This window comes from Symphodus melops (assembly GCF_947650265.1).
Source record: "Symphodus melops genome assembly, chromosome: 18".
NCBI lineage: Eukaryota > Metazoa > Chordata > Actinopteri > Labriformes > Labridae > Symphodus > Symphodus melops.
This window is the reverse complement of record NC_136708.1, coordinates 3,212,235-3,238,511: the sequence shown is the minus strand read 5'-3', so window position 1 is coordinate 3,238,511 and position 26,277 is coordinate 3,212,235. Positions and strand designations below refer to the sequence as shown.

At 43.9% G+C, this 26,277-nt stretch overlaps 1 protein-coding gene across 4 annotated transcripts; it reads left to right on the top strand.

Annotated features, from left to right (window-relative positions):
* The first annotated feature begins 398 nt into the window (after positions 1-398).
* Positions 399-26,043, top strand: eepd1 (endonuclease/exonuclease/phosphatase family domain containing 1). Of its 4 annotated transcripts, none has more exons than XM_079368532.1 (8): positions 399-544; positions 640-1,568; positions 14,422-14,473; positions 21,749-21,859; positions 23,867-24,001; positions 24,374-24,512; positions 24,612-24,806; positions 25,578-26,043. In XM_079368532.1, the coding sequence occupies exons 2-8, from the start codon at positions 721-723 to the stop codon at positions 25,766-25,768; spliced, it is 1,671 nt and encodes a 556-aa protein (XP_079224658.1). In that variant the 5' UTR covers positions 399-544; positions 640-720; the 3' UTR covers positions 25,769-26,043. The 4 variants fall into 4 exon arrangements, with proteins under 4 accessions (XP_079224658.1, XP_079224661.1, XP_079224660.1 ...); XM_079368535.1 differs by having other exon boundaries at positions 429-544; positions 694-1,568; XM_079368534.1 differs by having other exon boundaries at positions 429-544; positions 648-1,568.
* The last annotated feature ends 234 nt before the right edge of the window (positions 26,044-26,277 follow it).

The window sequence follows — 26,277 nt, the reverse complement described above, 5'->3', positions numbered from 1 at the left end:
GTAATACTTAATTTAATCATTTCACATTCTCTCTCTACAGAGTTATTGTTGGCCTTAAGTCTGTTGTGGACTTCCATATGAAGAAAATAAACTCATATTAATTGCATTACAATGAAAAACAACAACGCATCCGCAACGGAGCTATCTTTTTAGTGACACTAATTTACTTTTATTTTTTTTATTATTTTATTTTGAAGTCTCAAATTCAGTGTTCCGGTGTTTGCTTCGTCTCAATCTGTGCGTCTTGACCATACACTGTATAATACCTTGACGCACGTGACGTTGGGGTTAAATGTTTTGAATTGACGCGAGAGTGTCGCTGTCAGATGAGCGCGTGCGGAGGCCGACCTGTGCGCAGTCACACATCAACCTGCAGGAGGGCAAAGTTTACACAGGAGCCAGTTTATCCAGGCTGAAGAGTCTCTCACACACACACAGTCACGGGCTGAGGACTCACACGGATCTGGGCTGTGGACCTACAGGGACTCGGATAGACCTGAGCCGGCGTGTGCAGCATGTAGCGGGACTGAAGAGGACTGTTGTGGTGCGTAATCGTCCATAAGGAGCCGCTCAGTGACTGAGTCCAGGTGCTGTCTGTGCGTAAACCCGTGAGACTGACTGTCACCTCTCTGCTCTCAGTGTTTCAGCTCCTTCTCTCTGCTGTCTCCTCCTGCTCCCTCCTGCCCTCATCAGATCTCCTTCGGGTGACCCTCCGGAGCCATGGGTGGGAGTCTGGGCTGCCACCGCTCCATCCCCAAGGACCCCACAGACTTCAGCTGCGGGAAGCGCAAATTCAGCGCCGCGTGTAACTTCAGCCACATCCTGGTGAACCAGGAGCGCCTCAACATCAACACCGCCACCGAGGAGGAGCTCATGACTCTGCCCGGAGTCAACCGCATCGTAGCGCAGAACATCGTGGAGTACCGGGACTGTATCGGCGGGTTTAGAAAGGTGGAGGACCTGGCTCTGGTGAGCGGGATCGGAGCCACCAAACTGGAGGTGATCAAACTGGAAATCTGCGTCTCGAGCAGGACCAGCTCGTCTCAGCACTCCCCGTCCTCCCTGCGCAAAGATCCGGATCACCAGTCCAGCACCGGGATGAACATTAACACCGCGACCCCGGCGCAGCTCATGAGCATCCGGGGCATCACGGAAAAGATAGCCAAGAACATAGTGGCGTACCGTGCCGAGCACGGTCCGTTTAAGAGCATCGAGGACCTGGTCCGGGTGAATCACATCAACAGCTCTCTGCTGGACAAAATCCGCTTCCAGGTGTTCGTGGAGCGCTCCAGGGCGCCGTCCACAAACACCAACGGAGGGCTCACCTGCACCACCAAATCCCACCCGAGCCCGACGTCATTCAGCCTCATGAGCGAAGACCTGGACCTCCCCCCCGGAGGACCGACCCAGATCATCTCCGTGCGGCCCAACGTGGAGCCTCCGACGGGCCTGCGGGACGGGAAGCCCGTGGTGCGGCTCGCTACCTGGAGCCTGCAGGGCTGCTCCTGCGACAAGGCCAACAACCCGGGGGTCAAAGAGGTGGTGTGCATGACCCTGCTGGAGAATGAGTGAGTAAAACTTCCACACATGACCTGTTTTTATTCTAATATTTTATTAAAATGTCAGACTATATGTTCTTGATAAGAGTTGAAACATGTTCAGCTGGATGACGTCAGAAGGGAGGACAACCTGGATTCATTCGTGGGAATGAGGCGCAGAGATCAGGACTGGAGTTTCTGTCAGACATTATTTGAAATAAAAATAAGCATTCTTAATCCCCAAAAACCTTAAAAAGTATGAAGGTAAAATCATTTCTAAACAAAGCAACTTTTTATAAACTTTTTTTTTTCCATTATAAATGTGAAAACAGACAAATCGTCCCTCTGCATCTCTAAATATTCAGATTGTTCACCAACATTGCTCTTACAGATGTTCACTCAGGTTATGATAAAAACAGGCAAATTAAAATGTGGAGTTGGTAGAAAAGTAACGACATAATAAAAACAATCTGACTTGGCGTCCTGGCTCTGACTGCCGCTCGCCCTGCTCGGATAAGTAGGTGCAGGTACGGAGTTTATTATAGGTCTATGGAAGGTGGCATCCTGTTCTGGTTGCTGTGGCAACTAAGGCAGGTGATTTCAGATATCAATAAGGGCATAACTGGGAAGAGGTTTTTTTTTTTTTTACTGAGCGCTCATCTTCTCATTAAGGGACAAACATAATGTTATGAAGCTTTTGGCTGCAGGGCGGGTGAGTCAGGCTTTAAAAAACCCCCCAAACAAAAATAAGAAGCAAACAGAGAAACAACCCAAAACTAGTTTAACTTGATGGTACCTCTTTTGTGTGTTATGCAAATATTGTGTTTGGTCTCAACTACTCCGTATAAAAGATCGAAATCACACAAATAACAAGCAGGTCAGGTTGGTCCTGCATGCTGCGGAGTCAGAAGGAGGTTTCTGTCTCGAAGAGAGCGATGACACAAGCAGAGCAGCCAACAACATCATGATCTGACAGAGTTGAGCTCTGTTAGGAACCTTTCCTGTGATCTCTCTACCTCCCAACATCCATCTCTCACCTACTCTTAGTTTATTTAAGACTCACCTTTAAACACATCTCTACTCTATTACCTTCGATTTCCAACAACACGTCAACCTCTGTAAGTTTAGTGTCACACTGGACGTGATCGTCGCCTGTTCTTTTCTTTTTACTCCTGTTGTTCCTGTCTGCTGCTTCTATGCTGTTCAGCACTTTGGACCAACTGTGTGTGAAGAGCGTCATCAATAACGTTGACACAAACAAGAATCACCTCAAATATTTCCAACAGTTATCGAAGCCATCGCAGAGATAACTCCCATGATTCCCCGCCAGCTTCATCCTTTTGTTCTTGTTTGTCTCGCGAGCCCCCTGGTGGCCGAATGTACATATTGCGCCTTTAACGTATTTCTACTGTGAAATATGTGAATATATATAACACCAGTTTAAAAAAAGAGGAGTGGCTGTTCTCTTCACTTTAATAAGAGAACAGCCACTTGTTGTAATTTGGGCTCCTGACCTTCAGACGGGCCGTATAGGTTTAATGTAATCCTCTTTAAACTAAGCAAGCTAACGCCTCAGTATGGCTCAACAGTTCCCCCACATTAATGTCAGAATTGAACAGCCAGGTCAGGTTGTGTGAAGGTTTCCAGAGAGGCCGGGTCATATTGTTGTAACGCTAGAATTAAACCTGCAACAGTACAAATCAGCAAAGTCATGAATGAAAAGAAAAGGTGGAATTTGATCGTCTCTGAAGTTCTCAGTGTGGCCACATGTCCAACAATGACCAGATTCGTTTTCTGGGCCGAACTTGTTTGAATGTACCGGGGACAATCTGTGAATGGGATGCAACAACTGTGATTCTTCGACAAGGTCTGGCTTGTGCAGAAACAGAATAAAGAGCATCGAGAGTTATTGGCTTTTTTTTAGTTTCACTGTCCTGACAGAGCAGATAACGGTAAACTAACAGGCCTCTGTGAGTCCAGGTTAATCTACCTGAGATAAACTGTGAGGACAGCGTTTTACTGTCAGCCTCCACAGTCAATGAGTAACGAGATTAATTCATCGGGATTCTGTGGTGACAACAGACCTCGCACGGCTCAGCATGAAATGACGTACAAGGAGCTGGCTGCATCCTGATCACATGAACTCTGCTTATTATCTCTTCACCATTAAGGAGAAGGGCGTGGCCATGTTTTCTAACAATGTGCTGGCTCCAGGTAATCAGGTGGGGGGGGGGGGTCCTGCATGTTGTTACATCTGGAACTTTGTCTGCCAGTTATATCAGTGTCCTCTCCTGTAGAGAGGCCTCAGTCCTCACCAAACTCTGTGTTACTTTCTAGTAATTACAGAGCGGTGTTTTACTACTTTAACCCCCAGGACTCATTCTGACTTATTTGCTATTCTCTCAGATTCAGACTCTTCAGTGTCCCACATAGGGACATTTGTTTTTGCAGCAGGATGCCCCGGGAGAAAACAAACACAACGATAAAATCTCAATTCAAAGAAAGTGGGAAAAAAAACCAATCAGACAACACAACGAAAACAGCGCGGTCAAATCTGTCCTCAGAGCTCAAACCAAGTGAGCAAAGTGTTGGTGTGCAAATGTGCTGTTAAGGTGCATCCGAAGGGTTAATTTCTATTCAATAATCCTCTGCTTGAGTGATTCTTAAGCACCTGTAAAGTCCTCCTGACTGTTCTTTACCTGAGGAGCTCTCCCTTCAGGGCTCAGCTGCTCTTCACCAGGATCCACTCTTAACTTTTCAGCCGAGATTCTGAGAAACCTCGTGATCGATTTGCTTCGGCGTTCGCTGCACTTCCTGGAGGCTTGAGATATTCTCTTTGTTTGTTTTTGTCGCTGAGTTGAGGCGGCGCCTGTGCAGGTCGTCGGCAGCGGTCAGATGGCGTATACAGGCCACAGTATCGCTTTTTTTCCTTTCTGAGTCGTCCGGGTGGTTAAGTCCATGTACACGGCCTCACTGACACCACGAAACATATTAAACAGCATCTTAAAGACGGAGGTCACAGAGAGGCACGTGGTTGTTTTTCACTGAAGGCCGCTTGTTTCTGCTGTTTTTAAAATGTTTGTCATTTTCCAACGTCTGGTTTGTGAGTGCTGTTTGTTTCTATTGTGTTGTGTTTTCTTGTCTTTGAATGCGTTTGGCTGCTAACCTCGGGCCACGTCGCTCTTCAACATGTCTCAAAGGGACTTCCTGGTAAACTACATGTTAGATAAATAAGGATTCTGAGAATTTCAGGAGCAGCTCTTTGTACTCTTTGTGAATAGATCCCCTGGTGTGTCCAGTTGTGGAGTCCACTCTCTTTGTTTGGCACTGAAGCACAGGAAAGAGCTCTTAAAGTCCTACCTGGACAGAGGTGTGTGACAGCTTGTTTCTATAAGGGCTTTTTAATCATCAGTGTTTACCAAGACATCCACCACACCCAGTGCAAACCGCCTTCAGCGAAGCTGCGAGCCTCACATGACCCATCAATTTGTACAAAGTGCGTCCGTCGTTTGTTTTGATTAAGAGTCCTCTGATTAGCTTTGGCGCCATCTTAGACCTGCTTCCCTATTTCCATCTCCTACCAAACCCACCCACCCTTTAAAAAAACCCTCCATAATTTCCTGTGTTCCTGTGAAAGGTAACAACCTGGATGGTGATAGCGCCGGCATCATTGTTATGGAGGAGGAGATGCAGCGTGTGTTTGCACAGCGCCCAGTCGCCGCTGTGTGAGCTATCACAAGATCCAGGCTGAGTTTACACACTTCCTGGCTCCCCTCCAGGCTCCGACCGGAGAGCTACTAGAGTTCAATGAACTCCTGTTTAACAAAGGTTACACTGCAAGCTGCGCCTGCTGATATTAGTAATCAGACAGCCATCACACACACACGCACACACAGGGCTGAGGAGAAGTGGAAGAGATGACACTTCCTCTATCAGAAGGGTTAATATCGATCGAGACGAGATGTGAAAATGATTCAGAGCTGCCAAATCTGCTCTGCTCCTCCTTTTTTTTTTCCAGAGGTATATTTACTGTCGATGGATTCATGTCTTGGTGTTTGAGTTTTTACACTCCTGCCTCCTGTGTCCTAACATGTTGTACTTACTGCAACTCACATCCTGCGTGCCGCGTGATGCAACATTTCTGTGCAACAAACAACACCCATCGACCTCTTCTCCTCGTTGTGAAGCCAAACAGTCAAAATCATCATTTTGACAGTTTAAGGATTTGAGCTCAACTTTATCCAGTACACAGACTTTTTGTGCTTTGTTTGGGTATTTTATCAACCCAGTCTGTTTGTTGTAGAAAGATGGCGATACCGCTGTGGACACGTTGCCTCATGTGGTTCCAATCAGCATGTTTAAATCTCTACTCTTGAGCTAAACAAAGATTAGGTTAAATATTAAGAGGCTGCAATATTATAACCAAACACAGCCCCCGATAACCATATCAGGGATTGTTTGATACTTGATAGATTGTAAGACAATCATGTAATGACACATCACAATAGTTGATCGACTTTAGAATGAAAGGAGCAGTATGTAACTCTCACCACCTAGTGTTTAAAATGGGTACTGCAGTCTAAACTCTAGTCTTCACAGAGAGCTGGCTCCGCCCCCTCCTCTCTAGAGTGGATGCTCACACAGCTCTGCATGTGGTGGACACTGTAGCTTCAGTGTTTAGCCAGCTCTGCATGGGTCTGTAAAGCTTTCTGCGTTCTAACCTCTCTCCATGTTTCAAAAGCATCTCCAACATTGATCCTAGTTTGAGCAGCTTTCTGCTGCTGGAGCTTATTAGAAACATGCAGAGGCTTTTTAGCTCGGGTACAATCACTTCTATCTGAAGCAGTTCCACTGCCCGCTTCCATCGCTGCAACACCTGTTGACCTGATAACTGCTCTCATATCTGGCAAACCCAGGGGCGTCCAAAACGGTTGTTTTTCCTTTCCCATCACATCGTCAGGTCCGCCTGAGGTGCTTGTTCTCAGAGCTGCTGTTTCCATAGTCGACCCGTGACCTTGCTGACGGCGCTGCCGATGATGATGGAGGAAAGTTGGCTTCCCTTCACTTCACACACAGAGAGGAGAGCTTTCACTCAAAACCTGCTGAAATGTTTTCGACCTGCTCGGAGTGATAAAAAGGCGGAGAGACAGCAGACAGAGACATCGATCCTCACAGCGGTCTCATGATGATCTGTGGTTTCATCTGCTTACTGAAACTCTGCTCTCTATCTGACTGATGCATCTTTACTTTGGCAGAATGAATTTCAACACAAAACAAAACATGCGTCTTCAACGTTATCTCAGCTCTCCATCCTCAGTGAGATACAAAAAAAACCAAATCAGGTAAAATCCACTACGTTCACATTTTAAGAAGTGCACATGTCCTTCTGGTCGAGCAGATGCTCGCCCAGCCTGCTGAGTTCACACTTCAGCCAGTACAACACCAGATTTGATAATGACGAAGAGGTGACGTGTTCATGGTGTTTGAGTGAGTGGCGGACAGACGGTCACTGCTGTCATCTCTTTTTGTGGTTAATTCTATCACCACTCAGTCGGCTGTTCTGAAGCTTATTGTTCGTCTGCTGACAAGTCTGTGAGCGGCTTCATTTACATAAAGATTTAAATTCTATTAATACAACCAAATTATCATAAAGTTTGGCTGCCTAAGGCTCTCCGTCTCCGCAGATGGAGAATTTTTCCCCCTGCAGCCAGTTTTATTTGTAATGAGTTACATAACGGTTCCCTCACAGGCTGTCTGACTAACAGCAGTCTGAGACATAACACACACATCAGCTGTGCTCTTAACAGCTCCTTATCTACAGTACAAAGACGCCTTTCGCTGCACATTGCCCTCCACCTGGTTAGAAGAGTTCACCAGCCACGTCGCTAATCAGCTCATCAGCTGTAGCACGCTGCCTTGATGAGAAATGACCCTGCGAGAGATCGCCCAGCCTGGTATCGTTGTCTGATCCGACTCTCGTGAAACGCAGTCAGAGGACTCCTCCCTGAAACACTGGCACTCTCTTAAAGCACCATATTAACATAACAAGAATGACAGGAATGGGCGCAGTTCTGTTGATGTTTTATTTTAACCCTTATCATGAATCTGTATCTAAACCTGAGCGAGCTGTGACTGTTGCACAGTAACTTTAATAGATGTTTTAGATTGAGGAAAAAAATCCATGTTTTGGATTTGAATTCTAATCTTCGCTGTACTTCACTGAGATTAGAATTCAACTCCGTCCATAAGCCTCGCTTGTTTCCACTTACACATATTTACGGAGGCAAGTCAGCTTTGTGCAGAGACCATATGACCGTATGACAGGATGCTAGCTCAGCTAACGGAATGCTAACTAACAGACTGTTTCCTTCAACTGAGTGGTTGATATTGATTGTGAAGCATTGATTGTGTTTGATTAAAAATGACTTGGTTATCGAGTTAACCACATTGTTAATGAGTAATGTTAATCAGTCAATTAAAATGACAAAGTGAGCCTCTCCCCTGGCTACATGTCGCTTCTATCAGGTTTCTTTCCATCCCTAAAGAAATTATTTTATTTTAATGGATCTACGGACGTCTGACACTTACACAAGTGTTTGACACCATTTAGTCACACAAACTTTCCAGTCATATGTGGTGATGTTTCAGTGGGTTTTTGACTCTAAACAAATGTATGTTGACGAGAACATACATCATCCTAAAAGGCTAAAACCAGCTGGTGTAACGTCGTGTATCGAGCATCCCCTCTGTCTATTAACCCATTAGCGTCTAATGATATATTCCCCTAATCTTTGAGAATGGCTGCTTATAGTTAGTGATCAACAACTTAAGAAACTAACGAAGTCAAACAGCTCGTCCTCTCTTCGTCTGCAAATGAAAAACACAGCAGGGGGTGACAACACCAGCGCCGTCACTCACCATGTGATGGCGCTTTATGAGGCGAGTCCCAGAGGTCATGAGGTCGTGCAACACTTGGCAAACATTGCTTTCAGTTTGTTTTTGTTTTTTTACATCTTTATCTTAAATTACTCGGAGATTGTAATGATTAACTGAAGCCTCCTTTCAAAGAATCTCTCCGTTAAAAAAAGCTTCTTTTTTTTAAAAATTTGCTTTTAAATTAACACATAGAATTTTCTCTGGGCTGAAAAAGAAAAAAGAATCAATGTGATGCATGTGACTGTGTTTCATGGAGTTGTGAATCCTGCAGCAGTTTGGTCGTATGAAAGCGTTTCTGCAGAAGAAGCTCCGCAGTGAGCAGCCTGTGCAGGTCTGTGTACGCACAATGAAAGCTGTGAGAGACAGAGTGTGTGTCTACAAAGAAACAACACATGAACACTCTTTGAAATACATGCACACTGTTTGTTTATTTCCCTGTTAATAATTAGTCAAACGAATCTTTTCGGCAATCATTCATCACCAAGGTATTTTTTTTATGTCGCCTGATTTCATCATAAACAAACAGGAGATGTTTTTCCTTCAGTGTAAAGTATGTTCGGAGGGACAGAACAGTGAGTTCCTGGTTATTTTTGAGTGTGCAAGTGTCAGCTCCAGCGATGTTTTAAAAACACAGTTTAAAGTCTCATTTCACACCTTGAAGAGTATTTATAGCTGCAGCGCACGGCGAGCTTCATCTCCATGACTGTCCTCATCAGCTTCAGTTTGTTGCTCCTAAAGAGGAGAACAAAATGCTCCAGGAACACTTCAGCACCTGCACATGTAGCTGCTCCCTCTGCTTCGCCTGCGTCGTGAACGTGTGTATGAGTGGATTAATTTATACTGATGTGCGCTCTACACAGCAGCCTCTACCATCAGTGTGTGAATGTGTAGGTGTAAAAGCCCTTTGAGTAGTCTGAAGACGAGAAAAGAAACGTCCATTTACCACTATGGCCAGCACCAGATGATGCCCTTTAACCATGTCAGGATGTTTTAAAGTCTTGAGTGGGCGTCTGTGTGAGGACTCGACCAGCACGATGTCATCGTTGTTTTCTGTCCTTTCATTCTTATTGTAAATGTGCTGCATGTATCTGTTCCTTTCCCCTCCGTTCAGCTTCAAATCCTTTATCAGCCTTCATTAATCTGACGTGTAAGCCGTAAGAAACGCGTCTTATCAGATTGTTCTGTCGGCTCGGGGACGCAGCCTCCCTGTGAAACATTTCCAAACAAATATATATAATCCTTCTCGTTGTTTGTCCTTTTTTTTAAGCTCGTCATTAAACCCGACGAGGGACTTTCATCAGTGTGCTTATGGAGTTCGTGTAGAAGGATAGGACCAATAAACACGACAGGAACGATAACGTTAGCAGCAGCTCGTCCGCCTGTCAACCAAAGAATAGAGCTGAATGAACTCACTAACTTCACCTTTTCTCTCTTTGCTTTGGTGAGCAGGAGACATCCGAGGATTATTCTTTACAATTCAGGATGTTTGAAGAACATGTTAACTACATCGGTGACGGCTGATATCAATATCTGCACATCAGCTGATGATGTGGCATGAACCCAGTTCACCTGAACTACTGATTCAAAGAAGAGGTTTTTATTTGACAATTGAGCAAAACTCACGAAAACCCGAGAGACGATGTTTGCATGAGTGCAGCAGAGGCTCGAGCGTGGGCCGACACGGAGCGCGCTCTGTAAGCATGAGTGAGCGTTTCTAATCTGCCTGTTGAGCACAGAGGCTCATTGCAGCTTTTTGGATGATTTATACGACATCTGTGGTCTGTGCAGCAGGCCTGGATTATGAGACAGGCAGGAACAGCATCAGACACTCCTTTAATCCGCTAACAGACTCTCATAACCACCAGACACACACACACACACACACACACACACACACACACACACACACACACACACTCACTCATATTCTCAGTGATCACAGCGCTCACTCTCAATAAAGGAATCCAGCGAGGTGGCGTCCAGCTCTGATGCTGAGGTCAGGAGGACGGCGTGATGCAGAGAGGTCTGTGCTGAGCTGACGCAGGGTGTTGGGTGCTCATGTGGAAATTTCCATCAGCACAGCATTTTATTGTGGGTGGACAGTGAGTTAGGGGGCTTTACCCAGCATGCCCTGCCAGCCAGGAGTCACTCAGGCCAATAGAGTTCTCCCCAAACCCCGTGGCTTTCTCCAAACAGAGCTGATCTGTGCTCGTTTGTCTCCCGCAGCTGCAAATCAAACCGTCTCGATCGCTGCTGAGAGAAATGCAATCGAGCTTCAATCAGCCAAAAAAAAAGACACATGACTCGAAAAATACTGAAGAAAGAGACAAGATTAATGAGTCAGTGTGAAAGACGGAGACCGCGAGAACCCACAAGCAAACATGGACTCTGCAAAAGAGACTGGTCCTTTTCTTGTTGTCATGATATCTGTAACAGCCTGAGTGAGACGACAGACTGTGTTAAATGTGGACAGTCTCAGTGGTCACCCATTGGTCAGCCCCAAGATGACTGCAACATTCAAAATGCAAATTTTCGACCAATATGAAAAGCTTCGGCGAACAGATCCTTTGATGGTTTGGGTTTGAATGCTGCAGAATCAACCACGTACAAGAAGCAGAGTGAGAATGTGTCTGCTGTGCTGAGCTGCAGCCTGAAGTCTTTCTCAGAAACTCCTCAGACGTTTTTATTATGTTAAAGGTCTCTGCTGCTCGTCTCCTCTGGTTATATAACCTTCTGTCTGCCCTCAGATTTTCTTTAGTGTGACATAAACTGGAGCAGACTCTGTTTTAGCGCCGTCGTTTTATGTTTGTGTAGATTTGGGGAAATTCACAACCTCGAGGACGGGCTCCGTTAGCACGCTAACGGTGAAGAATTACACCGGTGTCACGGATTGTTTGTACTTCTGATCCTCTACGTCGCTGCTTATTTTCACTTCCTCGGATTTATCTGTGGTTGAAGCAGCAGAGGAGGTGCAGTGAAAGCACTCGCTGTAGGTACCTCTCTGACTCAGCGTTCTTCTTCGTGTCCTGATGACACGGCTGAACCGCGGGTCAGCTCAGGGCTCGGGGAGCGCTGGGACTGAATCCCTGCCAGCAGAAACAGAGGATCAGGATCGGAGCCAGCAGGAGAGAAGCTCTGTGAAAGTCTCTCTCCTGGTGCAGAGACATCACACCTCTCTGAGGCCGGTGGAGGGGAGCGGGGGGGCTGTCGATGTGACTGCAGGCCTGTTTGTTCTGAAAACAGGATCTGTGCATTCGCAGATCTCAAAGGCGACGACGTTTCTGCTGTGATCTGAGCAGCTCTCAGCGTTACGTAACCAGAGGCTGTTCAGACAGCTGGTGCAGGAGAAACACAGGGACTGACATCAAGTGTATAACCATCCAGATCCATCCACACTCATCAGTTCAGCTATTCATTGTCATATTGCACTGGCCTCATGCAACTTTGCTGTAAGTGCTGCGGATTAGCACACGTGCTAAAACACTCAATGCAATCAATGCATCAGGTTTGTCCAGTGTCATATAGCTATGTCCACATCAAATAAACAACAACACAAAGAAGGGATGATCTAGTATCAAAGTTATCAGAATCAAAGTTGATACCGACATCACGGTGATGTTTCATTATGAAGGTCACAGAGCTGGAGTCTCTGCCAGCCTTGGAGTTAGTAAGACGGGTATTTAAGGGGCTGGAGAGGAGTGTGTGTGTGTGTGTGTGTGTGTGTGTGTGTGTGTGTTCTATTCTATTACAGAATCAATATGGAGGTTTCAGAGAGTAACGATGACAGACAACAGGGCAGATGTTTGTTTTTATGCAAAGCAAAAAAACTGTTGGATGACTACCTAATGATTACGCATACATATTACAGTATCAGAGAGAGTTGTGCTAAATCAAGCTCTCCACTGTATTAACACATGAAGAGAACATTCAGTCTGAGCGGTCTCGATCCATTTTCACCTTTAAGTCTGTTTCTCCTTCACCTCCTGTTCTCTCTGTGGCCTCCTGAATATTCATCTGCAGCTGCTCTAATTGATTCTTATTCCAGTCACAGTGGAGTGAAGGAGTGTGTGTTTAGCATAAACATTTCTATACCTACAAGAAGTGTCAAACTTCACACACGAGCTGGGTGTTATTCTCATGTGGAGCAGCCTCTGCCATCCTCCCTGAGTGACCTAAATGAGGCGTAACAGGATCCACAGTCGATCCTGAAGTGCAGGTTGAAGTCTCCTCACGGCTGAGTTTGTCCTTGACAGCACTTTGCAGCCTGACGTGTACGACCATGTGTAGAGTTGGTGTTGTAACTCGTCCTCCTTTACGAGTGCGTCCTGATTACATTGCACATGCAGCTGGTGCAGGTCAGCGATCCCCCGGCTGAGCAGCGTGGAGAGGTAAGAGAGCTCCTGCACGGCCCAGCAGCAGCTCCTCACTCACAGAAAAGCCTGTTATGCAATGAGATTTTCTGTGTGGCTGATTTTGGATTAGTAGGTTAGAGTTGAACAAGGTCAAAGCTTTGTCACCAACTTCTTTTCATCGTGTTGCGCCACAGAGAATCAGTTTAGCATATGTTAATGTAGGCTGAGAGCAGTGTGTGTGAGAGCGACGTCTTATGTAAGTCTGCCAAGCGGAAACGGTTCACCTTCGCCTCTAATGTGACAAAACGCTCCCAACGAGATCTGAACGACTGTCGGCAGCGACTCGCTTTAGGGAACTGAGTTGATTCTCGTCTCTTGGAAGGAAAAAAAAAAAAAAGGACCATAATCCAAATGAAGCACTGAGAAATGCTGCACTATGCAGAGCCAAGCAGTTCCTCCTCAGAGCCAAACACCAGCAGGAAATGTATTGCTTTTAATTGTGCTGACTGTTGGTCTGGAAAATCATTTAAAGGTAAACAGATAAATGTTTATTGGGGCTGTAACCCCCCCAATGTATTTGTGTAATGTAAACAGTGTGCACGAGGTAAAATGCAGTTTATCAGAATTAAAAGAAGAAGTCAGTCTTTATGGAACGCCTTTGGACTTCTATATTTTTGTTTCAGGTTTCATCATGGTTTGATATTGTTGACCCTTTTGAAGGCGTTAGGTCGAGTCGATGGTTTCATCCGGCAGCCTTGAAACAGGCTGGAGCTGCTGCATCTTTATCCTTTTGGGGGGGGAAATACACCTGAAGAAAACACGTCCATTAAAAGTGCTATATTTCAAAACCTCAGATTTCTATTCTAAATGTTTGAACTCCTGCACACTCTCTGACTTGAAAACAAACAGGACCTTCATCAGTCCAAAAAAAAACAACCGAAACACTTTGTTGAAACTGGGCAGACATCTTAAATAGGAAGTGACTACAAGCCTGCAGCCAATCATCCACAAGACGTCGGCTCTCATCCTACGCACCTATCTTACGTTTCATTCTTCTTCATGTCTGACATTGTTTCAGAGAGGATCCCTGCAGAGATAAATCTTTAAAACAGTCGTTTTAACTCTGGGAGTTACTGATTCACCACAGCCTTTGTTTGTTGTTGTTGTTGTTTATTTGTGTAATGGCCTTTATGTAGAAAGCACTGTTGTTGTAACTTGATGTAAATGTGCGCCTCGGTGCTCCTTTGCATTTACTTATATGAATATCATCAGGCGAATATTAGCTTTTGCCATTTTCTGAACCCACCTAAAGTTTCCTAATAATATCTGACTCAAGCCGTCTCCTTCTTTAAGAGAATGATCCAGTAAATATCACGCTTCATCAATGACGTCTCCTAAAATGGGACATTGTGTCCTCTGTACTCTTATTTTGAAGGGACAATATGAAGATTTTGACAGTGAGCAGACAATGATTCAGATTGTGTAAATGTATCACAGGGGGTCATTAACGAGGCTCTGTGTTAATGTAGCATTATGATCTGAATATGTAAATGTAAAACTCGTCCCCTCTCTCTCTCTCTCTCTCTCTGTTCCAGCATCAGGTTACTGGCCGTGCAGGACCTGCTGGAGCGCGAGGCTCTCGATAAGGTAAAGTGGAGCTCTCTGTTCGGTCACACTGTTGTTACAGTTCTTGTTGAGAGCTGCTTTGATTTGCAGCGTTGTAAAGCCGATGACTCACCGCTCCGAAAAATACACCCCCAAAATGTCTCACTCAGTGTTTCCCATTTATTTAATGTGTTGCTCTTATGCAAATGTCCTCGCTTTGCCCCCCCCCCTCTCTCTCTCCCTCTCTCTCTCTCTCTGTCTCCTGAGTGTGAATGTCTTCTATTTCCAGGCTCGCATTCAGGTTTGAACTGTGTTAGCGCTCTCCTGTGCCTTCATTACTATAAATACGACAGCGGTTGCTATGGGTTGGAGGGTGTCCTCTTCAGCGATGTCAGTACTCAGGATACACTGGATCTGGTTTTCGAATCGGATTCTTACTTTGGGAATTAAAAAGGGGAACATTTAACACACATCAGCCTATTACATTTTGTTTGAGAACTTGAGGCTGGGATGTTGAGATTTCTCAGAGGACGAGTTACACAGAAAAACAGTCTGAGCTCTCCAGCTGCCCGGAGGATGTTTACACTCGCTGCTTGCTAAAAGTCACTCCGCAGCCTTGAAAATAATGTGTACAGTTTGGTCTAATTTCTAAATGATAACAGTCTGCTGTCTGATCCGTAATGACCAGGCGGTCGCGTGTTTCAAGGCTTTAGTGTATGCACGAAAATCAGTCTGTGTGGACGGGAAAAAGCAGGCGAAACATAATCTGCATCTTAAGAAAATGAAGCTCCGCCATCGTCACGCCTCGAGACGTTCTGTATAAATTCTGCAGCAGCGTTATATCGGTGCTCCATTTTGTGCAGGACGGCGTTTCGGAAATGTGAGAGAGCACAGCATAGCAGGAGCTTCACATACACACACACACACACACACACACACACACACACACACACACACACACACACAAAGCTGTTCCTCTAATCTCACCTCTATTACCTCTGAAGATGATGCAGAGAGGGGAGCACTTCAATGTAAGGGCTTAATCTGAATGTCCCTAAAGCTGAGTCTATAAAACAGGCTGGATGATAAAAGACGCTTTAATGATCTCTGTGCATTCGTTAAATACAGTTCACAACACACGTCACAAATTCCTTCCAGCTTTAGATCCCACTGTACATGGAGACATAGAGAATCATGTCACCTTTACTCTCTGAATGTCAAGCTATCTATTTAGAACAATCTCTCATTACACTGCTCGCTGAGTCTATGCATTTTACTGCACAGAGTTTCCATATGATATGTTTCAGTATGGTCATAGCTACTCAGAATAGATTTGTAGTCTGCTGACATCAAGTGTACCCAAACTGAACGAATACACAGAGATTCATAGCATCACTCCATTACGACTTTGCATCATTCATATAGAAGGTAAAACAGGGGCGTGATGTCCCGCTTTTTAACGGCGGTCTGAATAGAGATTGAGACTGACCAGGAACAGATGAACGGGGGGGAAGGTAGCATTTACGCAAATATTTTCAGCTCTTTTATTAATATCTAAATTTCCTTGACAACGTTACGATGTACTTCACAAGACAGACAGGAAGTCATTGAAACCTTCGTCCATAAGAAAGTTACAAGAGAGGACTTTAAAGAAGCTTAAGATGTAAATGGACTCGAGCTTGGACTTTTCTTTTTTCGTTTTCTGACTCCTCAAAGTGCTTTTACACCGCAGGTCACACCTACACATTCACACCCTGATGGGAGAGGATGTGTTGTAACTATCCATTCATACACGTTTGACACTCGCCACTGACGAAGCAACAGGAACAACTTGGGGTTAAGGACACGTTGGACGTGTGGCCACAGGAGCTGGGGATCAAACCCCCAACCTTCTGCTTGAGCAATAGCTGCCCCTACTCAGCCATCCCTTTTGTTTTTTCCAGTAATTATCTTCCATGCAAATCTGTTGTGTAGGTCAGTGACGACTCCAACAGAGGAGGTTTAATAGAAGGGTCTGATGCTAATATAACCAAAGGCTGGCTCTGACGCTCGTTTTTCTCTAAAGGTCATTACTATCAAATCATTTGCATAGTTTTCCTTTAGACTTATTGATTCAAATCACCATCATATTATCAGTTTCATAAGAAGTACAGCCAGAACTCCCACTCTCCTACAAAGAAGAGAAGTAGGTCATTACTACACAAATGTCAGTGTATCTGTGAAATGTCAGAGTTCAGCTGGGCGCTCCGGGCGGCGTGACGTATCCCAGCTCAGCCTACACACTTGTTTACATACAAGCAGTGTCACCTTCTGAATAAAGATACCAGATGGATCCTCAGCAGAGGACTCGGAGCTCGATGATGAAGGAAGTAGGTCAGCAGCAGCGGTATTTTGGACAGAGAGCGGGAGGTGCCTGGTGGGAGGACGAGTTAACTCTGGACAAGCTTTAGCCCACGCCGCAGCGTTTTCCCTCCTGCCAGATTTTCTGCCTGTTCTGTTCGGTCTCTTCTGTCTTAGTCATTAGCATCCTTTCTTTTCATCTTCTAAGTCTGCAGCTTCTCTTCCTGCAGAGTGCATCAAGAAAGTTTTCCATTCTCTCAGATCTCTCCGTGCAGTGAAGCTCGCTGAAATACATTTCACTCTGAGGTTTTTCATTTCGTCCTGAACTCAAAAAGTTTTTTTTTTTTTTCAGCTCTATAAAAAAGCGTATTTTGGATAAAGTTTCTCTGACTTAATAGTCGTATCGTTCCTGTAATATGAGTTCAGTAAAGACGGTGCACAAACACACAAAATAAAAACATGACAGCAACAGTTTTAAAACGCTCAATGCAGTAATCTCACACACGGATAGAAATACAATTAATCACAATTAACTTCTGGAATTCAGGATTTAAAAAAAAAAAAGTATGATTATTTTTGAGTTCTGGGTTTAAAACTGAATATTATTATTGATAAATTACTATAGAGTGCTGCGTCAAAACAAAAGTGAAATAATGTACCAACAAAATGTAAATGTGTGTAAGAACACACACATGGCATGTTGACTACATGGCAAAAAGCTGAAAGTGACCGTTAGCATTAGCATATTTTAATTTTCACAGTAAACATGGCGAAGTGTTCTGTCCTGATTTTAAGCATCCTAAAATAAAAAACATAGTTTTTCTTTCTTTTTACGATTTCTGTCACAGCGAGCAAAACAAGCTAGCCAACAACGTCAACAAAGATGCTAACTACACTTTACGCTGTGAAACCGTTTAAAAAAACGTTGTAAAGTATTGATTGATGTTTTAAAGCATGCTGGAGCTCAGTCACTTGATTTTTTTTAACGGCTTGATTGTACAGTATCCAATCAGTGACTGAACTTTATGTCAGCTGAGGCACACGCCAAAAGATTTTTAAAAATCTTAAATGAAAATGTGAGAGAGGTGGCGCCGATAGCGCAGCGGCAGCGCGCGCACCATGTTGCGAGGCTTTGCTCCTCGCGCGGGCGGCCCGGGTTCGCGTCCGGCCTGTGGCCACTTTCCCGCATGTCTCTCCCCACTCTCTCCCTGTTTCCGACTCTATCCACTTTCCTCCCCTATCAATAAAGGCATAAAGGCCAAAAATAAAACCTTAAAAAAAAAAAGAAAATGTGAGAGAGTCCACACATGTCGACAAATCATGGCAGATCATTAGATCAGTTTTTATAGCGTGCGGTCGGCAGCAAAACCGATTTAATTCCCAAACAACAACCAGACTATCAGAACGGTTAATGTCGGGCGGTCTAACATGATGATGAAGAGTTAACAAACTCATGATAGTCAGGAAAGTCTAAAATCACTCTTAACGCACCTTTCAGAGGAGAATCTGGCATGGGAATCTTTGGAAACATCCGATAATCTGGCTTTTGTTGATCTTGGTCAGTTTGTAGTTTGTACCCTGCTTTAGTAAAACTTAGCTCCAGTTATCATCATCATATTTACACAATCTTTAATCATTGACAGAGCAGGTTGATTTATCATCGTACGTTACCTTCACTCAACTCACTCCTGCATCCTTTTGTCTTAGCTCTATGATGCTTCTAGAAATATCCAAACACTCATCAGATTGTTTCTCTGGTGTTTGCTTAAAAAAAAAAAAAAAAAAAAAAGTGTCACGATGAGTCACACAGACAGACTCGAGCCAGTTTTAGACTGTTGTCCACTGTCTGTGTTTGTCGCTAAGGAAGTCTCTGTCTGTGGTTTGGCTTCAAACTCGTGATTAATGATGCGTTCAAATCCCTCACTGCTAACTATCAAACATGCTTTGAGCAAATGCGATAATTAACGTGCAGCAACTGGACAAACAGCCACGCACACACACACACACTCTTCTCTTTGTTGTGTTGGCAGCCTCAGACTGAGCTCTCTGGCTCTCCTCTGAAGGTTCGCTGAGTTCAGTGCTCTTTGCTTTAATTCATTTGTTCACCCTGCTTTAAAGAGGCAGCTGATTTTATTTATCTACCTTTTTTTGTTGCTCGTGGTTTCGAGCGGAGAACGGTTTCTACCTGCGGAAGACAAGAAGCTTTATTGACTTGTCTTGTTTGTTCGCCTTTACTGAATCAGCCTTATTAGATTCAGATCTGGTTCTAACAAGAAAACAATCTAATACTAGCGTAGAAAAACAGGATGCAGCATATAGAAAGCATACTGTACTTTATGAGGCAGACACTTATTGTCCTCAACCAAACGGCAACCTCCTGTTTAAAAAAAAATGAAGCAAATATTGAAGTGCAGTTCTTTGCGTCGACTCGAGGCTGCAAAATCACATTCATGAAAAAAAAAACAGTTTTTACAGCAGAAACTTACATGTCTGATTGTTTTTTACACGCGAGCTTATTGATGAAAAGCACGTCTTGAGAAGGATCATCTCATTGTTTAGGGAGTATAACTCATCTGTTTGATTTTATGAATGATACGAGTTATCCATAGTTGGGTGTGAGGCTGACTGGATGGACAGGCGGGCGCTGTGTCGAGGCTTTAAACCCGCCTCAGCTGCAGCTCTCAGCCTGTCGATAGGTTGACTGAAAGTGACTTTTGTGTCTATAACAGAAGAAGAAATTGAAGATGATTTGTGCTATTTTAAAGCCCAGATAGGCGCCATCAGGACGAGGAGAGAGCGTGGAGAAACTAACTATTAAAAAGGTAAATAATTCCCCTTGTTTTAATGACGGGCCGATACTCGATGTGGTCCGTTAAGGGGATAAATCCCGACCCTGCAGGGCGTCTTAGCTTCTTTCAGCTTCAGAGCCTCTGCTGTCATCAGTCTTAATGAGGAGTAAGCAGAGAAGACAACACTCAATCAGAGACATCAGCGAAAAATGAACATTTTTAACAAAAATATCACTAAATCTTGGATTCCTTTGGTCAACTTCGACACATTTAGAGTAATGCTTATTTAAATAAAGTCATCCTTAGATGTCTGGAGCAGGAAGATAGGCTGACAATCATCTGATGGGTTTTCTGATCCTGGATGGAGAAAAAGTGGATTTTCAAATTCCAAGGTCTGGATATCTGGTCTGTACATGTTGTGTGACTGTGTCATTACTAACACATTTAAACTGTGCTATCAAAAGCACCAAACACTTAAAACAGAAACAGATCAATCAGCTTATTGGTCCTGTGATGTGATTCCACCTTGATCTGATTTGTTATGAGATAATCGAATCCCCGGGAGGTGAAGAATAAACAGTGTGTCAGTGTTTCGTCCTGAACCTTTTACCTCCCCGGCTCTGTCAGGCTCTTTCCTCGCAGCCTCGGCTCTTTTCCAAGGCCGTATTACTGCATGCTGCGCTCGCACTTTGTTCCCCTCAGGCTGAATTATGAGGCTGTTTTGTGTTTTGGCAAAGTAAAATAAATGGGATTAATCCATCGTCGCACACTTTCAGGGTCAGCGGTCCCAAGGGGCGACTCTTTGAATGACTATAAATCCTGTTAGGGGTTTTAACCTCCTGACAGTCTGAAATTGCTTTAATATTAATATTATTCTTACTCAGCAATGAAGCGGTAAGGACACGCTGAGGTCCTCCGAGACTGAACATCTCACCGCAGCACATTCGAGTTTGTTTCAGTCATATTTATATGATGAGGGGCCGGGATCACAGGACATTGATCTGCCTTTAAAGGCCTTTTCAGGGGCGCTGATGGCCTCACGGTTTATGGCGCCCCCCATGTATGGAAGGTAGTCCTCCAAGCAGATGGCCCGGGTTCGGATCAGACCTGTGGCTCCTTTCCTGCATGTCATTCCTCTTTCTTTTTTTTTTCTCCTGACTTCCTCCTCAGTCCATCCACTGTTTCGTATCTGAAGAGAAAAAAAAGGTCCACACAATAAATCAATAAAGAAAAAAGAGAGAGAGATAAAATACGATCTACATGAATTTAGAAAAGTGTGAAGATGTTTGTCAATCCTTTATGATTCTAAAACCGGAAAAACTGGCCAATGTTTGATGTCTGGGACTTCTATTTCAGATGCGTGAAAACAGGGATCAATATGATTTAGTGTCGAATCGAAGCTAACAAAAAAATCTGATATCGTGACGACCGCATGTTTGGAACATTTTCTCAAAACATCACAACTTCATCCCCTCGATGTTGTCATGTTTGTCTTAATCGTTGCTCTGATCCTCCACCGTAGCCACTTGTGTGGGCTCTTGGTATCGAGGTTTCCTGGATGTGTGTGTTCCTGCAGTATAGGTGGGGTTCCTCCGACTCTCCCGGCGTCCCACAGGGAACCTCTCAGGTTAAATTTAGAGCCTACTTATTTACAGCATACCTGAGCCCTCATGAGCACCTTCCTCTGTGCAGCTCCCCTAATTTCTTTCCTTCCTTCGCAGTTACTTTATTTCCACAAAGACGAGCCTAAGCCGCTCCTCTGGGACTTTGCGGCACTCTCTCTCTCACTGATGTTGACGTGAAAGCTTCCTCTTTCTCCCGCGGTTTCCTCTCTGAGATCATCTGGGGATATCTGAGTTCACTGAACTCTTTTTGTTGTTTCTTCTAAGCAGCAAGCGTGTTTTCACCGATCGGCCCTCAAGTGTTCAAGTGAAGTACGACACCCTGAGGTGGCTGCTCTTTGTCACGAGTTTGAGCAGATCAGACACTCAGGGTGCGAGCGTTTCATTATCAGACAAACAGAGGAGTTCTGTGCCCCTGCAGGCTGCACATTTAGACTTCTCTATTTAATGATAAACCCAGAGAAAAGTCTGAAGACAGATCTGAGAAAGAGGACGGGGGGGATTGTGTCTTTCTGTTACATGTGAACGCTGCTGAAACGTGTGCCTCTCTCCTACATGTGTTTCAGTTCTGCGTGGAGTTAAACCAAGGAACACTGGCCAGCGTACGGCGGTGGAAAGGACCACGAGGGCTGTGGAAAAGTGTTGTGTCGGAAAAACCGACCGCACACTCCAGCAAGGTACGACAGCCATCATCAGCCTTTAAATGCTGCAGGACATTTGCATATCAGATCATGGAACAGAGACGGCTTCACTGTATTCTCTCCGTCCTGTCCAACCCAAATACACTGCAGGCTTCTGGCTTACATCAATACATCTAAGCAGTGTGTCTGGTTTTAGTGTTGAGGTTTTAATGGTGTCTTACTTTGTGGTATAACACCAGTAATGTTTTGCAGGAACAAGAAGAAAAATGTCACCGTGACCACTCCATGAGATTTCCAAACAATTAAACGGAGCAGTTAACAGAAATTATGAAATATTAAAATCTAAAAATGAAAGCATGTTACAGACGATTTTGGTTTTCCCCTCGTAACTACTGGATTTTAACAATTCTGTTTACTGATTCAAAGTGCCCTCGAAACAAAATGTTCTCTGTTTTGCAACCTGAGTTGTTCTCTGTGCTTGAGATTTTATTTGGTGAACAACAGAAGCAACGCTGCAGGAAATGTTCTGTGGAACTTTTCTTCATTTTTCTGCGATATATTCGCTCTTTGAATTTTAACTCTTGTCCACTTTTTTTTCCCCTGAGAAATCTTTGCACATTTCATCCTCACCATACACAGAATAACATAGCAGCAAAAGAATGGCATGCTGTTAACTTGACAGAGATAGTCAAAGAATCACAAGTTCAGGCTTTAGATGGTTTTTAAACAGCCTTTTCTCAAGAACATTCAGACTTATTAACGCAGATGAAAACACAATTTGACAATGTTCCTCATCAGACGCAGAAAATCTGGAGGGGCTGCTAGCTTAGCTGCTGCTAATGTTAGCATGTTTCCGTTAGCGGATCGTTGGATTAAATGATACTTGTGGTGTTACTGGGACTAGAATGATTCTGAAGCCTCGTCATCTCTCAAAGAAAGACAATCTAAAATGAAAAGAAACACTAAATCAAGCCGTTTCATATTTAAAACTAATTAGCTCCTTTTTCTGCAAAGCTTAAGGAGACACAAGCTGCAGGGGCGTGTCCACAGATTTTTGACTATTTACCCTTTTCTAACTTCAGCAATCACCGCTTCATTATAACACAAAATAATGGAAACTTTTACATCGACAAAGAAAAAAAAAAAGATGTACATTTAAATTCACAATTTAAAGTATCTGCATGCAAAGTCCTTTCAGTTTTACAGAAAAAAAAAAAAACATGAATTGTTTTGGTCCCTAAAAATAGCCAGTTAGGTCATTACATGCAAGGCAGTGTGCATTACCTTCCAATGCACCAAAGTATTTATTTAAAGTTTAAAATGGAAACATGAAATAAGAAACTTAACAACAGCAATGTGTTAAAACGCCAGAATATCCCCCTTTAAAGAGGCAAACAGCCAATCACAGTTTTTAATTTTTGTGGTGGCTAATCAGATTTCAAAGGAGGCCTGTGTCACCCCTGCACACACCCCTGGTTAGTTTATCTGCTGTAAAGTTTAAGTCTTTTGAGTCTTCATCCAAACAAACTACAGAGCTACAACAAAGATTCAGATGTGGCTTGAAACTGCATCTTCCAAGTGAAACATGGGACTGATTTAACATGTGGTGGTGAATGATTAACCAATAATCAAACTTTTTGAATCAAACTTTCTGAGACTGCCCGGACAGCTGATCTTCATTGTATAATGTCTCTTTGTGTGTGAATCAGGCCGTCTGACAAAGTGAACCACTGTGACCCTGCTGAGAATCACCTCGAGGCCCGTTCAGTCCTTCAGAGATAATCCAATTAAGCCTGGATCAGAACATATAAATACATACTCTCATGTCTGTAACATGTCTGGAGCTTTAATCCCAGCAGCTCATATACAGTGACTTACTGTCCTCTTTACTGAAATAGTAGCTTAGTTGATATAGATCAGTAACCTAGATATAGTTCATTTAGAGGGCGTCAGTCTCTTCTATGGTACGAGTGTTGAAACTCATTATTTTACTTGGCAGTATGTTAACGTTTGACTGCATTTCCCATGATCCTCTTTGCACAGGGAGTGAGCTACTCTGGTTTTCTGTGGGACAGTTCGTCTGGTATCGACCTGAAGGATGCCGCGCTCCTGGAGTCTCCTGTCGTCAACGGCAACGGTAGCCATACCTACCCTCGGCTCTTCCTGGCTCACTTTTCTGTGAGTAGTGACTTTTATATAAATGAACTTTTTTTTTGCCACAAGAACTTCAATTGAAATAAAAAAAACAAAAAAAAAACAGCCACAGTGGTTTCATGATGTCTTTTTCTAAAAAAAAATTCACCTGACATCACAAAATGCCATCAGTGCTGTCTGAGGTTTTATTAGTGGACCAGTCTGCCCTCCATTTAAAAAAAGAAAATTTTTAAAGTTTTGACTGACCTTGTTTCCTAATAAAGCAAGACTTTTTTATTTTTACTAATATTTATAATTATATGATAAATTCTGCATCCTTTCTTACCTGTTTATCACAATAAAAATTGGCACAAAATCTCGTAACTTTGGGCTCACTGGCTTGACTTTTTCCCTCAGGTCGGTTCTTACGATCTGTCAGTGGTGAACATCCACATGCAGGCAGCAGCTCCATCAGGCGAGTCCAACGGAAAGAACCACAACACGGATGAAGCCAGGTGTCAGCGTCTCTCCCCCAGCATCCAGGAGACACTCAAAGGTCAGTCTGCACGTTCAAACCTGTGAAAATCAAACGGCTGTCTGACCCCCAAAAGGATCCCTTCTCATCTTTGACATCCATCTCTCTCTCTCTCTCCAGCTGAGAAGGAGCTGGTGGTGCTGGGAGATTTTGGCGCCCCTCCACAGAGTTCAGATCTGGACATATTGAGGAAGGAGAAGCTCTTCGCCCTGATACCGTCCACCCAGTTCACCAACATCAGCACCAGCTCCCCACAGGGCTCCCGCTGCCTGGACAACATCTGGCTGAGTCGCTCCCTGAAGAAGATCTATTCAGGTGGGTGAAATGAATTTGGTATTTCAAGAAACGACTGCGGTCTAAAGTTGGCTACACACACCGATTCTGGGCCCTCACTCAGGCCACTGAGGAAACAGGAACTTTTCATAACCATGAGTTTATATCCCTCAAATTATAAGCAGTCCAAACAACATTATTCAGACTCAGATTTTGGACAGGAGTGAAATGGACAATGTACTCCTGCTTCTTGTGCAATAATAATGTCATGTCACCTGATCTTATCTGTATTTTTATTTTTAAATTTGATTGCATTGCGATATTTATTTATGGGACAATTTGTGCAATAACATTCCATCCTTATATGTGTGCATGAAAGTGTTCATACTGTTTATACAGACATCTTTAAGTTACTGGCATTTCAACTGGTCCTTTTCTGATGCATATTTTTACTACCTATTTAATTGATGCATCATTTTTACTCGCTCTTTAATTATTGTTTTGATGCATATCTTTTTTTCTACACTTCTATTTTTATCTATTTACATTTTTTTGCACTGTGATTTCCTTCTGCTATCCTGCTTTGCTGCTGTAACACTGTAAATTTCTCCGCTTGCGAGATGAATAAAGGATGATCTTATCTTATCTTATTTTTAATAAATGTGTCATATAACACTGATAAAAAATCCCAACTATCCCTTTACTTCTGCGAGGACATGACGCAATGTTTCTTTCTTATGATGAATGCCGTTCAGTGAATATTAAATATGGCAGCTTGTTCAGATCCTTACTTTTCCTTTGTTAACCCAACAGGCCACTGCATGGTGGTGCGGGAGGCCTTGACCAATCCCTGGATCCCGGACAACTGGTCGTGGGGCGGCGTGGCGTCGGATCACTGCCCTGTGGTGGCAGAGTTTTATGTAGAAGTATCCCAGAAGGAGCTGAGCAGGCCCGGCATGGCCGTGGTGGACAGAGGAGACATTATGCCCAAACATGAGCGGTGACAAGATCCTCGATGATGGACAAAAATCACACGTTGTCCTGCCGGAATCCTGCGCTGTCCTGCTTAGCAGCAGAGCAAAGGAAGAGTCTCAAGATGAATGTGAAGACGTGCCAAGATTGCCTTTTTGGGTTGAAATTTATAAATGTATGATAAAATGGGGAAACATAGAGCTATCAAAATGTTCAAACAGAATATATATATATAATGTACTTTAAAAAGAAATGTGCCGCACATTTTCTATCTGTGTATATAATAAAGAGAAATTCAAATATGAAGCAGCTGTGTTTCTACTCTCATCAATGCAAAGAAGTGCAGCATCTTATCAGAGTGATGTGAATGAGCCGGCTCGTCAGAGGCTGTTCTGTCACTTCACTCTTGAATTATGTAAGCCAGGCCTCTGTGTGAGCAGCTCGCCTCCTCTGTGATGGAAATGAGGTGCCAGGGAAGAGGAAGCTGCTGCTGCTGCCTGGGACAGTTCATGAAGCAGCGTCACAGACATGCTTTTCAAAG

Coding starts and splice junctions, on each gene's coding strand:
- eepd1 (XM_079368532.1), top strand. CDS start 721: ATGGGTGGGAGTCTGGGCTGCCACCGCTCCATCCCCAAGGACCCCACA. Junction 14,474..21,748: donor AGCGCGAGGCTCTCGATAAG/GTAAAGTGGAGC, acceptor CATGTGTTTCAG/TTCTGCGTGGAGTTAAACCA. Junction 24,002..24,373: donor TCTTCCTGGCTCACTTTTCT/GTGAGTAGTGAC, acceptor TTTTTCCCTCAG/GTCGGTTCTTACGATCTGTC.